This window comes from Mandrillus leucophaeus, unplaced genomic scaffold, assembly GCF_000951045.1.
Source record: "Mandrillus leucophaeus isolate KB7577 unplaced genomic scaffold, Mleu.le_1.0 Scaffold74, whole genome shotgun sequence".
Taxonomy (NCBI): Eukaryota; Metazoa; Chordata; class Mammalia; order Primates; family Cercopithecidae; genus Mandrillus; species Mandrillus leucophaeus.
Genome location: NW_012108030.1, coordinates 168,513 through 184,859, shown reverse-complemented (window position 1 = coordinate 184,859; position 16,347 = coordinate 168,513). Strand labels below are relative to the sequence as shown.

Below are 16,347 nucleotides of genomic sequence, written 5' to 3'. Positions count from 1 at the left end.
TTTTTTTTTCTTGTTTGACACAGAGTCTTTGTTGCCCAGACTGGAGTGCAGTGGTGTGATCTTGGCTCACTTCAACCTCCACCTCCCAGATTCAAGTAATTCTCTTGTCTCAGCCTCCTGAGTAGCTGAGACTCTGGGCGCACACCACCACGCCTGGCTAATTTTTGTGTTTTTAGTAGAGACGGGGTTTCACTTTATTGGTCAGGCTGGTCTCGAACTCCTGACCTCAGGTGATCCACTCATCTCAGCCTCCAAAAGTGCTGGGATTATAGACATCAGCCACCATGCCCAGCCAGGTCTCTAACTACTGACCTCAAGTTGTCCAGCCTGCCTTGGTTTCCCAAAGTGCTGGGATTACAGGCATGAGCCACTGCACTGACTGTTCCAGTTCTTTTGTCTAAGAATTGTACAGGGTGAGACCTTTACAAATCAACCTGTTGTAAAGGATGTGGGTGCCACCTGCATGGACCTTGGGGGGCTGAACAAAGGGAGCAAACGTGGGAATAAAAGACAAAAACAATAGAGTATATTTGGAAGAAAAGGTCAGGGGGCTCCTTGCTTCTAGTAAACAAGGGCCCTGAGCTTTAGAGCCCTTCACAATTTATTGGGTAAAGGATAGAGGGAGAAGGGGGTGGTGGTTGTCAGTCAGTGGCTTGATTTACAGCAGGCTTACAAGACTGCATTCTTTCAACAATAGGCTCAAGATGTCCCAGTAGATAATGAGCACAGCACCAGGGAGTGATTGCTTTCAGCAAACCTTCTGGTGGCAGGCGCAGTCATGAGTTTGCCCACATCCTGCATTCATGATAAATAGTTTGCTGTTTGGTCATAAAGCCTCCAGTGGAATGCTGAGTTGGTCACGTCTCTCGGGCCATCGGCTCCCTATGTCTTCCCCTTTGTGTTTATGTATTACTGTTACAGATTTATCTAAGCGTTGGCCTACCTAAAAGTTCTATTGGAAATAGGGGGTAGGGAGAATAAACAAAAGCAAAGGTTTCTGTAGCTGTAGCCAGGAGGCATGTCTCTGCTGAAGCATTTGCTCTACAAGCCATAATTCTTCTTCAGCCTCTTAATTGCCATGGGGAATTTAAGGAAGACTCTCCTTGCAGGGTTTGGTAAAGATGTGTAAGTTGATAGGTGGCAATACCTAGCATTGGGTGTAGCCAATTAATATCTCCTAGTAATTGTTGAAAATCATTTAAAGTCTATAATGTGTCTTTACCAAGAACTGTTTTCTGAAGCCGTACACTCCTCTCTGTAACAGTATTTCCTTCATAATGGTATGGGGAAGTTATTTGCACTTTCTCTGGAACAATTTTGGGATTCCATTTAACAAGAGCTTGCATTACATCTCTGAATAATTGATGTAAAATTTGATCTGTAGGAGCGGCCAAAAGAATATCATCCATAAAATGAATGATATACGCAGTGGGAAACATACTTTGAGGCTCCTCTAATGCTCTTCCCTCAAAATGCTGACATAATGTAGGACTGTTAAGCAAGCCTTGAAGTAAAACTTTCCATTGATAGCAAGAAACAGGTTCTCTATAATTAACAGAAGGCACAGAGAAGGCAAATTGAGGCTTATCCTTCTCGTGTAATGGTAAAGAAACAATCCTTGAAATCTATTACTACAGGAGGCCAGTCTGTGGCTACCGGGGAAGGTAAAACCCTGCTGGAATGCACCCATTGGTTTAATTTGTGCATTAATAGCTCTCAAATCATGCAGCAATCACCATCTTCCAGACTCTTTTGGAATAACAAATACTGGTGAATTCCAGGGACTGACTGCTGCATATGTCCTGCGTTCAATTGTTCTTTTACCAACAGTTGAAGTCAATCTAGCTTCTCCTGTGTTAAGGGCCATCGGTCCACCTTCACAGGTTTGTCACTAAGCCATTCTAATGGTAAGGCAGTGGGTGGAGGAGAAATATCAATGACCCCTGTCAGAAATCCTGACGTCCTAGCCCTTTTCTGTTTTTCCAGTTACTGATAACGGATTAGGGTTTCCTTGTAGGAATTTCCCTAAGCCTTTTCTACTCTGATATCCCATGTCCTTCAACATTTTAAATCCTGGGTTACCAAAGTTTTCATTCGTAAGTCTCTCATCCCATGCTGTAAGTCTTGACCCTGTAAATTGATGGCTGTATTTGCAACATAAGGCTGGAAAGTACGTGCTTGTCCATCCGGACCAAGACAAGGTAAAATCTCAGCACTCTATTGAATACTTTTAGCTGCTCCTACTCCCACTAGGGATGTGGAGGTTAGTCTCAGAGACCATGCTGGGCGCCAGTCTTTACTGGATATTACTGACCCATCAGCTCCTGTGTCCATTCACCCATACAATTTCTTTCCTTTAATTTGTACTACGCAGGTGGGTCTGTTAGAGGCTGTGGGTTGGGATAGATTTCCCATGTAATTGTGCTCCCAAAGCCTTTATTTCCTCGTTTCTTGTTTTGTGAAGACAGGTGTAATTTGCAGGGACTAAGCAATAGCTGAGCAGTATATTCTCCCGGTTCAAAAACCCAAAGATCTTATAAGATTAAAACTACTTGTATTTCTCCTTCATAATCGGAGTCAATCAGTCCTGGGACTACAGTGATGCCTTGCAAGTTAAGGCGGCTTTTGCCTAAAATTAGTCCCATGTATCCTGTTGGTAAATGTCCCCAAATGCCAGTGGGAATTTTGGTGGGTTTGTCTCCACCAACTACTGTTATTTCTCTGACTGGGAGATCTAATCCTGTACTTCCTGGTGTTTCTGGGGTGAGAGAATCAATGTTTCTCCTGGGACCCACCCCTGAAATGGGGTTGTGGTCTGAACTAAGAATGACCTCATTGTTTGAGGTGCCTGGGTCCAGGCCCCCTTCTTGTTTCCCAACCTAGGGGGGCGGGGTGCCATTCTGATGAAACCTTGAGTGGCACTGATTAGCCCAGTGATTTCGCTTGTTACAGTGAGGACAGAGTCCTGCCGTTTTTTCCACTGGAGGGGGGCACTGCATTGTAAGGTCCTTTCTGTCCTGAAATCTGGCGGCCTTCCTTTTTTCAATGTCTGGTTTTTCTGCAGGTATAACATTTTTCCACTTTAGGGTTTGATCCTTTGCTGCTTTTAGATTTGTCAAGTACTAAATTAGCCATGCTTCAGCTAACATTGAAGAGCGATGAAGCTCAGTTCCTACATCCTGACAAGCTCTGAGAAAGTTTCCCACATTTTTTATACACTTTACAGGTGCCAGTGTGCATTTACAATCCATGTTTGCCTTCTCAAAAGCTAAAGTTAAGGTTAACATTTCGGCAGCAGCGGTGTGAGGAATTTGACGCTTCACTGCCTCTTGTAATCTTGCAAGAAATAGCGCATAGGGCTCCTACAACCCTTGCATGATATGCAAAAAGGATTGTACTGAGACTCCCTCTTCTGGAATTGTGACCCATACGCATTTAGCAGCCTGTGAACACTGCTGATAAGCAGGATCTGGGAGTGCCATGTAATGTTCCAGGTCTGAATAAGGGTCATTACCCAATAGCATATCCTCTGTAATGTCTCCTTGACAAGCGGCAAGATTCTGTCTAGCTTGGTCTGCACAGTTCTTGCTAGTTTAAATTCCATGTCAGATATGCACTAGCAGACAAGTTTGAGCCAAATAGTTTACATCAAAAAGTAGAAGGCACATAGCACCGAATACGGATTCTAGCAATCCTGAAGTGAGTGAGTTCAGTATTCCATTATTAACTACAGTCGTTTTTAATTCCTTCAACAACTAAACTCTAGCAGGGTATTTTCATGAATAAACTGGTGCAGATTGGATCAGGCCTGATGGAAATAGGAAAAGTGCAAGGTCCTAAGGGCTCTCCAGCTGTGGCAGCAGAGTGTAAAATTCTTTGTACTGGGGTCTCTATTTCTGCTCCCAAAGGAAGTGGTACAGTTGTGCCTGCAACTGGAGGGGGCGGTAAAAAACAATTTTTATCCTCCCTCTCGTGTTTTTTATTTTCAATTGGTGCTGCGGGTGGGACAACAGATTCAGATTTTTAGACTCAACCTGCTGCCCAGCAGAATAATGAGATAATGGCAGAACAGTACAAACTAGACTCCACGTGGAGAAGACAGAAGAAGCAACTTTAAGACCTTTATGATGAGCCTTTTTTAATCCTTCTGCTCTGTCCTAGTTTTCCACATCAAGAGCGCCTGCCTGTGGAAACCATGGGTTATGCATAATAATCTCCTACAGAGGCTTAATGTCTGTGAATTAACCTGAGCTCCAGACTGTCTCAATAGATTAAACAACTGCACATAGTATTTTTCTTCAGCAGACAAATTCTGCCCCATGTTACCCTGATTCAGAAAACTTACCGTTCCCAGTACTTTAGAGCAGTGACCTTGTATCGCTCTTAGTACCTCTTTAGGGCACTGACCTTATATCTGCTGCCAGCATACTCATCCAGGGTTCCGCGTTCACCTTGTCAATTTCAGTTCCTCTGCTCCAGCAGAACCTTCTTTGTGTCCTCAAAGTCCTGTGTTCGGAGGCCACTTGTAGACATCCTTGGAGTCCCTGTTCTGGGTCACCAGTTGCCACCTGCACAGACCTTGGGGGACTGAACAAAGGGGGCAAATGTGGGAATAAAAGACAAAGGAGTATATTTGGAAGAAGGGGTTGGGGGCTCCTGGCTTCTATTAAACAAGGACCCTGAGCTTTAGAGCCCTTTGCATTTTATTGGGTAAAGGAGATAGGGAAAGGGGGGTGGTGATTATTGGTCAGCGGCTTAGTTTGCAGCACGCTTGCAATACTGCATTCTTCAAACAATAGGCTCTAGATGTCCCAGTAGATAATTTCAATGAGCACGGCACCAGGGAGTGATTGCCTTCAGCAAATCTTCTGGTGGCAGGTACAGTCGTGAGTTTGCCCACATCCTGCATTCATGATAAACAGTTTGCTGTTTGATCATATATTCTCCAGTGGAATGCTGAGTTGGTCACATCTCTTGGGCCTTTAGCTTCCTACATGTGGGAACACTCAGTCCTTTTCTGGGGATGTGATTTTTCTGGTTTGTGGAAGTACCATTATTAATGTCTCTGCAGCTGCTCTCGGCTTTCTGATTTTCCCTAAGAGGCTCATCCCTGCTTCTTCCCAGAAGCTTTCAGTTTCTGTTGTATTTCTCTGCTCATAATCTCTTTCAGATTTACCCATAATTCTCTTGACTCCTGCAGATTCCCCACTGCTCCAATGCATCACCTCAGTTCCTTCTGTTTTCTGCACTGCCAGCATGATATACACAATATGCTGAAACTCCTACCAATGTCTGAGTTAGGTGAGGCAGAATCTGGACCCTCTGTCAGACACTAAAGATGCCATTATCATGGGTTGAAGTTCCATTCTTTTCTTTCTGTTTTAGAGAGGAGCTCTAAATTGGGAAGTAATGCAGGAAATAAGCCTTGTAAAAGTCAACTTGGATTCACTTCTCAGTTACATCTGAATGATCTGCAGCTATTTCAAGCTGAAAGGAAAATTTCTGGGTCTAAGCATATTGAAAAACTCATCAGTGACAACTTCTCAGTTTCACTGCTTGAAAAAATTTCTTCCAGTGTCAAATCCCACCTTTTAAATAAACATAGAAATAATTTTGATGATGCTCCATTACTTCCACAAGAACAGAAAGCACACATTAGGGAAAAAGCTTATAAATGTAATGAGCTTGGCCAAGTCTTTAGAGCATCTGCAAGCCTTTCTAACCATCAAGTAATCCGTAATGCAGATAATCCTTACCAGTGCAATGAATGTGGCAAGGTCTTTAGTTGCAGTTCAAAGCTTGTGATACATCGAAGAATGCATACTGGAGAGAAGCCTTACAAATGTCATGAATGTGGCAAGCTCTTTAGTAGCAATTCAAACCTTTCACAACATCAAAGAATTCATACTGGAGAGAAACCTTACAAATGTCATGAATGTGACAAGGTCTTTCGAAGCAGTTCAAAACTTGCACAACATCAAAGAATTCATACAGGAGAGAAGCCTTACAAATGTCATGAATGTGACAAGGTCTTCAATCAAATTGCACACCTTGTACGACATGAAAAAATTCATACTGGAGAGAAACCTTACAGTTGTAATAAATGTGGCAAGGTCTTTAGTCGCCATTCATATCTAGCAGAACATCAAACAGTTCATACTGGTGAGAAACCTTACAAATGTAAAGAATGTGGCAAAGCATTTTCAGTGCGTTCCAGCCTCATAACCCATCAGCTAATTCACACTGGAAGGAAACCTTACAAATGTAAAGAATGTGACAAGGTGTTTGGGCGCAAGTGTTTACTGACCTCTCATCAGAGAATTCATACTAGAGAGAGACCTTACGGATGCAATCAGTGTGGCAAGATCTTTAGTCAGAAATCAGACCTTATACGACATCGAAAAATTCATACTGATGAGAAACCTTACAAATGTAATAAATGTGGCACAGCGTTTAGAGAGTTTTCAGACCTTACTGCCCATTTTCTAATCCATAGTGGAGAGAAACCTTACGAATGTAAAGAATGTGGCAAAGTCTTCAGGTACAAGTCTTCTCTAACCAGTCATCGTAGAATTCATACTGGAGAGAAGCCTTACAAATGTAACAAATGTGGCAAGGTCTTCAGTCGGAGTTCAAACCTCGTATGCCATCAGAAAATTCATACAGGAGAGAAGCCTTACAAATGTAATGAATGTGGCAAGGTCTTTAATCAAGCGTCATACCTTACAAGACATCAAATAATTCATACTGGAGAGAGGCCTTACAGATGTAATAAATGTGGCAAAGCATTTCGAGGGTGTTCAGGCCTTACTGCCCATCTTGCAATCCATACTGAGAAGAAATCTCATGAGTGTAAAGAATGTGGCAAGATCTTCACTCACAAGTCTTCCCTCACCAATCACCATAGAATTCATATTGGAGAGAAACCTTACAAATGCACCCTGTGCATTAAGGTCTTTAGTCACAATTCCGACCTTGCACAGCATCAGAGAATTCATTCATGAGAGTCCCTACGAACTGTGTATGGCAAACCATCATCATGAATTCTAGCATTAATCAACATCAGAGAGTCCATACTAACTGGAAATCATAAATTAAATGTGTGTGACACAGGCTTTATCACCACATCACTGTGGAGGGTGAAACCACACAGATGGATTGTGTGTACTCGGGTCATTATTCAAGGACCATTACTATAGAACACAGATAGGATTTACACAAGAAGGAACTCAATCTCTAGTTCTCTGATATTAATCTATGATATTGCATTCTGCAGAATAATGCTAAGTCAACGTATGTTGATTCTCATGACATGATGTATATCAAAGGTGCAACGGTATGTAAATGACCACTTTTATTCAGACTACAAAAAATTCAATTATTTGGGGTCCGTAGAAAAGGCTACTTTATGACTTTAAAATCTCTTCACGTGCCTTCCATACAGGCCATTCACTGTGTTTCCTGGGAAAGAATCAGTAGGATGACAGGACTGAATTCATTAGCTGAGGATTATTTCTATCCAGTTTCCTGATGAAGAAGGACATTGCCTTTTCAGATTAAATATTGTCGGATTTAGAGAGCATGGAGAAGTGGGCAGAGTAATATAAAACTCTGATGACCATCATCATACTGTTGCAGTCAACACACTTTCTCCCGACCTAAGTGCACAGTGCTTCAGTTGCCACCAACTGACCATGAAATAGAGTATGCCGTGATCTTAAGGCATGGGTTATTAATGGGAAGAGAGTAATAGGTTGCTAGTGTCTGATTATATAGTAGAAATAATGCAAGGAAAAAGGTAGATGCTTTCTCCATTGAATAGCAGTAGCTGCTGTTTAGCAAAGACTGATGAGAAATAGTTTTTTTTTTTTCCCCCTGAGATAGTGTCTCACTCTGTTGCCAAGGCTGGAGTGTAGTGGTGTGTTCTTGGGTCACTGCACCCTCCGCCTCCTGGGTTCAAGCAATCCTTCTGCCTTAGCCTCCTAAGTAGCTGAGACTACAGGTGTGTGCCACCACACCCAGTTCATTTTTGTATTTTTTGTAGAGACAGGGTTTACCATGTTGGCCAAGCAGGTCTCCAACTCCTGACCTCAAGTGATACGTTCACCTCAGCCTCCCAAAGTGCTGGGATTACAGGCATGAGTCATTGCGCCCAGCCTCATTTTTGAAATGGAAGAAAGAACAGATATCACAGTTGAGCGTTTAATCAAAATGACCAGATCAGCATATTCTTTTTTTATATGACACAGAGTCTCACCCTTGTCACCCAGGCTGGAGTGTGGTGGCACAATCTCGGCTCACTACAACCTCTGCCTCCCTGTTTCAAGCAATTCTTCTGTCTCAGCCTCCCAAGTAGCTGGGATTACAGGTGCGTATTTTTAGTAGAGATGGGGTTTCACCATGTTGGCCATGCTGGTCTCAAACTCCTGACCTCAGGTGATCCATCCGCCTCAGCCGGAAAGTGCTGGGATTACAGGCATGAGCCACCGCGCCCAGACAGATCAGCATATTCTTGAGTAGGATTCACATTTAGTTCTTGGCATTATAAGTTGCAACTGTTTGATTTAGAATGTATGTAGCTCTCATGTTTGTACTAATAAAGTTTCATTTTTCCTAAGTGAGTGAATCATGTCTTTTCTACCATCATAATTTCATCCCACCTCAGGAAGATGGATACTTGCACACAGTAGTGCACCATTGGGATTTTAAGATTGGAGCATCCAGAGCAAGTTTTCTGGTTGTGAAATGAAACAACATGTCCTTTGGGTACATATCCTTAGGTAAATGTGAATATGAGCAATCATATTTAGTACTTGAATGATTGTGTCTGTACTCTGCCCTAGAATGCTTCTGTGGGTACAGTGAAAATCCCATAGCAGTGCAATTCCAGCATCCTATACCCTCAGATGTGTTCATCGCCCTTGGCGAATGTTCGCTGTATCATATTTCTATGTGCCTTTTTCTTGTGTGCCAAATTAGACCCATGGCACACACTTTCATTTTTATGAAGCAAAAATACAAATATGACAAATATTATGAGATAAAAATGTGGGGATAAGGTTAAAAATAGTGTAACAATCTCTTTTTTGTTCTTGTGCTCAGTGACATAATTTGAAATTATTAATGTTCATAAATTTCCTCTTAAGGGTGGACACACAGAAGGGAATTGTGTTTTGCTTTGTTTGCTATTTTAACTTGGAACTTCATATATTCACCCTCACAACCTTTGTGGTAATTTGAACTTTTGCCCACTCTACTAGAACCTTGAAAAAAATTTTTTTAAAAATTTGAGACAAGGTCTCTTGCACAGGCTGGAGTGCAGTGGCACAATTAGGGTTCACTGCAGCCTCAACCTCCCCGGCTCAAGTGATCCTCCTACCTTAGCCTCATGAATAGCTGTGACTGCAGGCGCACACCAGCACACCCGGCTAATTTTGGGTTGTTTTTCGTTAAAGATGTTTCACAATGTTGCCCAGCTGGACTGCAACTCTTGGGCTCAAGTCACCTCAGCTTCCCAAAGTGTTAGGATTACAGGCGTGAGCCATGCACCTGGCCTCCACTAGAACTTGTTTGACGTCCACCTAAGGTTTGACTTGGATATTGGGAATGATGATGCTATATACTGAAGTGGTCTGAGAATGTTTATTACATAATAAGGCTTTCTGAGGAAAGCAGCTTAGACTTCCCCAGTTGGTCCAAAAATGTCATGAAAGAACTGGGATAGGTGACTACTTTGGGTGTTATGATTGTTGAAGGGTAAGGCTGGGGTTTGGGTACATATTTGTGGTTTGAACTTCCACCCGGTGCCAAATGAGGGAGCACTTCTTGGTTGGGAGAGACCCCAGTTTTCTTGGTGGTGATAGCTGGTTACATTCCTCTTGGCTGGACATGTAGGTTTCACTGCACCTGTGATTGTTGAAAATGCTTGTGAATTACTGTTTAGTAAAGTGTCTAATGAAGTTGCCTGAGATATATTTTACCCTAGTTCCATGAAAATTATTGTAGAAAAGTGTTTATTATAAAATCAGTATTTGTTCAAATATTTATTGATATATATTTATTATACAATAGATAAGATTTTACTAGAAGAGCATTTTGCCAAAAGCTGTGGAAATGTCGTTGTCAGATTATGGTATGAGGCAATTTTTTTAGGGCTGAGTAGGGTGGCTCACACCTGTAATCTCAGCACTTCGAGAGGCCAAGGTGGGAAAAATCACTTGAGCCCAGAAGTTGAAGACCAGCCTGGGCAACAGAGCAAAAGCTCGTGTCTACAAAAAAATTTTAAAAATAGCCGGGTGGAGTCACGCACACTTGTGGTCCCAACTTTTTAGGGGTGCTGCAGTAGGAGGATCACTTGATCCCAGAAGGTTGAGGCTGCAGTCTTCCTTGATTGTACGACTGTACTCCAGCCTGGATAACAGAAGGAGACACTGTCTCAAAAAAATTTATTTTGTGCTTCTTTATATGAGTTACACTAAAAATCTTTTTTTTTTTTTTTTGAGAGGGAGTCTCGCTCTGTCGCCCAGACTGGAGTGCAGTGGCCGGATCTCAGCTCACTGCAAGCTCCGCCTCCCGGGTTTATGCCATTCTCCTGCCTCAGCCTCCCAAGTAGCTGGGACTACAGGCGTCCACCACCTCGCCCGGCTAGTTTTTTGTATTTTTTAGTAGAGAAGGGGTTTCACCGTGTTAGCCAGGATGGTCTCGATCTCCTGACCTCATGATCCGCCCGTCTCGGCCTCCCAAAGTGCTGGGATTACAGGCTTGAGCCACTGCGCCCGGCCACTAAAAATCTTTTTTATAAATTGCAGCCCAGATTCCTTGTTTAATACGTTTCTTCAGTGTCTTACTTGAGTGAAAATTTAGAGGCCACATGTTGTGTGGAAAGAAAATGTTGTGACATTAGTATGCAACACAAGACAATTGGAAGTACAAACTGGGTTTCCTGTAAATATGAAAAAGGAAAAAAGTGCTTTTACTATGTTAGAAGACTTAAAATCACATGAAGTGATTTCAGTCTTTCTGTTGTGATTCGGATGTTTTAGCTATTTTAGATTTCGGAGTTTGGGGTTTTTTGTTTGTTTCATTGCCTTTCTACATAATTGGATAACTTTGTTAGTATCTGCAGAATGCCTTGATTAGGAAATGTGTTAACCCTGTGTGTCAATTTGGTATAATTTCATTTTGCTTTCAGTAGAATCTTCCAATAAATGTACATTGTATATGTGTCTGTATTTGGTGTCTTTGGTTTCCTTCATCAGAATTTTTTAGTTTTAACATAACAGTTCTGTGAATATTTTGACACGTATTTCTTTGACTTTTTTTTTTTTTTTTTGAGACACAATCTCACTTTTGCCCTGGCTGGGGTACATTGGTGTGATCTTGGCTCACTGCAACCTCTGTCTCCTGAGTTCAACCAATTCTCTTCCCTCAGCCTCCCAATTAGCTGGGATTATGGGCACACACCATCACTGCGGCTAATCTTTGTATTTTTAGTAGAGATGGGGTTTCACCATGTTGGCCAGGCTGGTCTCAAACTCCTGACCTCAAGTGATCTGCCCGCCTTGGCCTCCCAAAGTGCTGGAATTACAGTCATGTTCCTCCATGCCCGGCTGACCTATATTTTTAATGGAGCAATCATACATGGTATTTTATTTTTAATATCAGCTTTCATGTGTAAATTGCTAGTGTACAGAAATATGCAAGATTATTATTTTTTTTTGAGACAAGGTCTTACTCTGTCACCAGGGTATAGTGCGGTGGAACGATGTCAGCTAAGTGGAACCTGTGTCCTGCAGCCTTAAGTGATCCTCCCACCCCTGCTGCCCGAGTAGCTGAGACTGCAGGTGCGTGCCACCATGGCCTGCTAATTTTCGTGTTTTGTAGAGACAGGGTTTTGCCATGTTACCCAGGCTGGTCTCAAACTCCTGCACTCAAGCGATCTACCTGCCTTGGCCTTTCAAAGTGCTGGGATTACAGGCGTGAGCTGCCATGCCTGGCTGATGAAATATACAAGATTGCTGTATGTTGATCTTACACCTTGCCACCTTTACATTTTTCTTGTTTAGAGATTTTTGTAGATTTTTTGGAATTTTCTACATAAAATTATTTCATCAGATTCTTACTGCTACCACACAGTGATTGGCTTAAAACAAAGATTTATTCTTTCACAATTCTGTAGGTCACATATCTAATATGGGTCCACAGTTCTGTGATTCTTCATGAATCTCCAGGGAAGAATTTATTTCCTTACCCTTTATAGGTTCCAGAGGCCACTTACATCCTCTGACTCATAGTCCACTTCCTCCATGTTTTTTTCTGAGACGGAGTTTCACTCTTGTGTCCCTGGATGAAGTGCAGTGGCGTGATCTTGGCTTACTGCAACTTCCACCTCCCCGATTCAAGCGATTCTCTTCCTCAGCCTCCCGAGTAGCTGGGACTACAAGCACACCCAGATAATGTTTTGTATTTTTAGTAGAGACAGGGTTTCATCATGTTAACCTGAAGGGGTGGCCTTCCTCTCCACACCTGTGGGCGTTTCTCGTTAGGTGGAACAAGAGACTTGAGAAAAGAAATGAGACACAGAGACAAAGTATAGAGAAAGAAAAAGTGGGCCCAGGGGACCGGCGCTCAGCTTACAGAGGACCCACGCGGGCACCGGTCTCTGAGTTCCCTTAGTATTTATTGATAATTATCTTTACCATCTTAAAGATAAGGGAGTGGCTGGACAATAGGATCATTGTAGGGAGGAAATCAGCAGTAAGACATATGAACAAAAATCTCTGTGACACGAATAAGTTTAAAGGAAAATGCTGTGCCTTGAGATGCATATGCAAACATCTCCATAAACCTTTTAGCAGCATTGTTTCGGCCTCTCATATGGGGAGAAACCTTGGACAACACCTAGCTTTCCTAGGCAGAGGTCCCTGCGACCTTTGGCCGTGTACGTGTCCCTGGTAGTTGAAATTAAGAGAATGGTGATGACTTTTAACCAGCAAGCTGCCTTCAGGCACTTGTTTAACAAAGACACATCCTGCACAGCCCAAAATCCATTAAACCTTGAGTCACCACAGCACTTGTCTCTTGCAAGGACAAGGTTGGGGGTAGGGTCACAGATTAACAGCATCTCAAATACAGAACAAAATGGAGTCTCTTATGTCTACTTCTTTCTATATAGACACAGTAACAGGCTGATCTCTTTCTTTTCCCCACATTAACCAGGATGGTCTTGATCTCTTGACCTTGTGATCCGCCCGCCTCAGCCTCCCAAAGTGCTGGATTACAGGCATGAGCCACCGCGCCCGGCCTGCTTCCTCTATCTTTAAAGGCGAGATAAAATTGGTTTTATCCTTCTATTTGCAACAGATCACCACTGTCCCTCAGGGTGTACCTGCATCCTTCTGATATTGAACCTTGTGGTTCTATCACTTTGACCATATAATCGAGGATAATGTCTATCTAAAGATCCTTAACTAGACCACATTTGCAAACTCCCTTTTGACATATCCAGTAACACATGTTACAGGGATGAGGATATGAAAACATATCCAGTAACAGGTTACAGGGATGACCTGTGCAACCATCATATTTTCTGAGAGTGCACTATTTTTTTTCTCCTGTCCTCAAGCCACCCTCCTTCCTCATTGCTACCACACAGTGATTGGCTTAAAAGAAGAAAAATGTATTCTTCTACAATTCTGTAGGTAACATATCTAATATGGGTCCACAGTTCTGTGATTCTTCATGAATCTCCCAAGGTGCTGCGATTACAGGCCTCAGATACCACATCCAGCCTGTGACTTTAATTTCCTTTTCTTCCTTTATTTCACTGGCTGGAACTTTTCATACTGTGTAGAATAGTAGTGATAAGAGTGGACTTCTTTGCCTCATTCTCTACCCCTGGGGGAATCTTTATGTCTTTCACCAGAATGTATGATGGTCCTTTATGAATTGGTGGGTGATCTTGAGTTGAGGAAATGTCCCATGATACTGTTTTCCATACAGACTGCAGTCTCGTTTTTCTGAAAAATAACTTTTTTTATTGGCAACCTTCAAAAGTGATATTCACAAGACTTAGAACAAGGGCAGAAACCCCCAGACAGATGGTTTTTTCTTTTCTTTCTTTCTTTCTTTCTTTCTTTCTTTCTTTCTTTCTTTCTTTCTTTCTTTCTTTCTTTTCTTTCTTTTCTTTTCTTTCTTTCTTTCTTTCTTTCTTTCTTTCTTTCTTTCTTTCTTTCTTTCTTTCTTTCTCTCTTTCTCCCTCTTTCTTTCTTTCTTTCTTTCTTTCTTTCTTTCTTTCTTTCTTTCTTTCTTTCTTTCTTTCTCTCTTTCTCTCTCTCTCTCTCTTTCTTTTTGAGAGAGAGTTTTGCTCTTGTTGCTCAGGCTGGAGTGCAATGGCACATCTTGGCTCACCTCTGCCTCCCAGGTTCTAGTGATTTTCCTACCTCAGCCTCCCAAGTAGCTGGGGTTACAGGCATGCACCACCACACCCAGCTAATTTTTTTTTTATTTTTAGTAGACGGGGTTTCTCCATGTTGTTCAGGCTGCTCCCAAGCTCCCAATCTCAGGTGATCCACCTGCCTCAGCCTCCCAAAGTGCTGGATAACAGGCATGAGCCATGGCACCCAGTGTTTTTTTTTTTAATTTTATTTCATCAGGCTGGAGCAGAGTTTAAACCAAGCTGGAGTTACCATTCCAGCTCTGGCCACAACCTGATCTCTACATCTTGGCCTTCTTTGCATTGGCTGGAAGCTGGCTCACTTCACCCAAGGGCCTAGTTCAACCACAGTCATGCTTTCCGCAAGTTTGAGCATCCCTCGCTCCTGGTGCTGGTAATGCCACTCAGTCACGGACTGGAGCATCCACTTGGTCCGGCACTTGCACAAATAGAAGCCGTAAACGACAATCTCGGTGAGGTCTGAAGACTCCAGAGCCTTCAGCATGAGCATGATCTTGCTCACCTGCTCGATGTAAGGGATTTGAGATCCTTCCGGGCCGAACATGGCTTCCAGCAGCCGCAACTGGACCAGGAGCACCTCTGGATCTTTCAAATCCTCAGGAAGTTTCACCCATGGCAGGGTATTTCTACGTCTGGGATTGTTCCCACCTTGTAACCCTCACAACAAAAACCATGCTCCTGCGCGAGCCGGGCCTAAGCGTTCATCAGAATGTTCAATTCCCACCAAATGTATGAAGATTACAATTTCTCCACAACCTTGCTTGTGAAGCAGGTTCACTGCACACTGGTTCCCAATGTGTCTGAGTTGAGTGAGAGATCTTCCTGTGCACACACAGTAAGTTATAGGAAGTGAATTTCTTACTTACAGATTGGCAGCAAGGGACAACAGATGCCTGGGGTTCGTGCATGCTGTTCCCGAAGGTTCAGGAAAACCACCCAGTGCAGATTCAGTCTGTGTGTGTGCTCCACTTGCATCACAGCTGAGGGAGGCTGGAAGGCAGCCCAGCCCAAGTTTCATGCTCCAGGGATGTATGGTGCGTTTGCCTAAAACAATGAAGGGCATCTTGTTCTGGGGGGACTGGACCAGATTCTGCCCTTCTCTGGTCAGGGTGGACAGGATCCTGTCCTTCCTCTCAGGATGTTGCTTTTCTAGAACATTCTATATTCATTCTTTTGAACTACAAGTGAGAAGTCAGACGCAACTGGGCCAGTTCAACCCCACTTGAGTGCTGTCTTGCAGTCTCCCCACCAATTCAGTATCCCCTTTAATAAAGCTAGTCCATTCACGTCTGCACTGACCTTCCTGGATCTGGAAGAAGAGGCTGGTCTCAGGAGACTGAAGTAATACCTTGACTGGCAGAATCTCAGTGCAACATCATTGAGGTACAGCCAGTTGCATTTCACTAGACTCAAGAGTATAGCTGCCTCAAGCAGGATAACCAGGCCTGCCTGGAGCAGTGCCATAGTCCAGGATCCCAGTGACCTAGGTGAGGAGTTGCTATTCAGGTCAAATAAATTTTCTTCAGGTGACCCCACTGTCTCCAGCCAATAGTCCTGCTTGTGGGTCTTATGTATTTGTGTTTCAAAAATACTTGAGGTCCTGATGTGGGATTCTTACCTCCTGTGCACAGTGACTCATGCCTATAATTTGAGTACTTTGGGAGTGTAGACAGAAGGATCACTTGAGGTCAGAACTTGGACACCTGGCTGGGCAACAAAGTGAGACTCCATCTCTACAAAGTAATAATGATATAAAACTAAAAAATGAGCACAGTCCAATGTCACAGGCCTGTACTTCCAGCTACTTGGGAGGCTAAGGTAGGAGGCGACCATGGCCCCAGGAAGTCAAGGTTGTAGTGAGCTATGATTGTGCCACTGCACTCCAGCCTGGG

General features: G+C 43.0%; 2 protein-coding genes across 2 annotated transcripts in view; one reads left to right on the top strand and one right to left on the bottom strand.

The window, feature by feature from the left end:
* The window catches only part of ZNF528 (zinc finger protein 528), an 11,842-nt gene extending 3,223 nt beyond the window's left edge, over window positions 1-8,619 (top strand). Inside the window, exons 2-3 of the mRNA XM_011965842.1 lie at window positions 5,201-5,301; window positions 5,386-8,619. Of these exons, the coding sequence (XP_011821232.1) occupies window positions 5,201-5,301; window positions 5,386-7,004 (1,720 nt within the window). The 3' untranslated portion in view covers window positions 7,005-8,619. The remainder of the gene's footprint in view (window positions 1-5,200; window positions 5,302-5,385) is intronic.
* Window positions 8,620-14,753: 6,134 nt separating this feature from the next.
* Window positions 14,754-16,347, bottom strand: part of LOC105528987 (developmental pluripotency-associated 5 protein-like) — a 3,266-nt gene continuing 1,672 nt past the window's right edge. Inside the window, exon 2 of the mRNA XM_011966042.1 lies at window positions 14,754-15,087. Coding sequence (XP_011821432.1) covers window positions 14,754-15,087 — 334 coding nt within the window. The remainder of the gene's footprint in view (window positions 15,088-16,347) is intronic.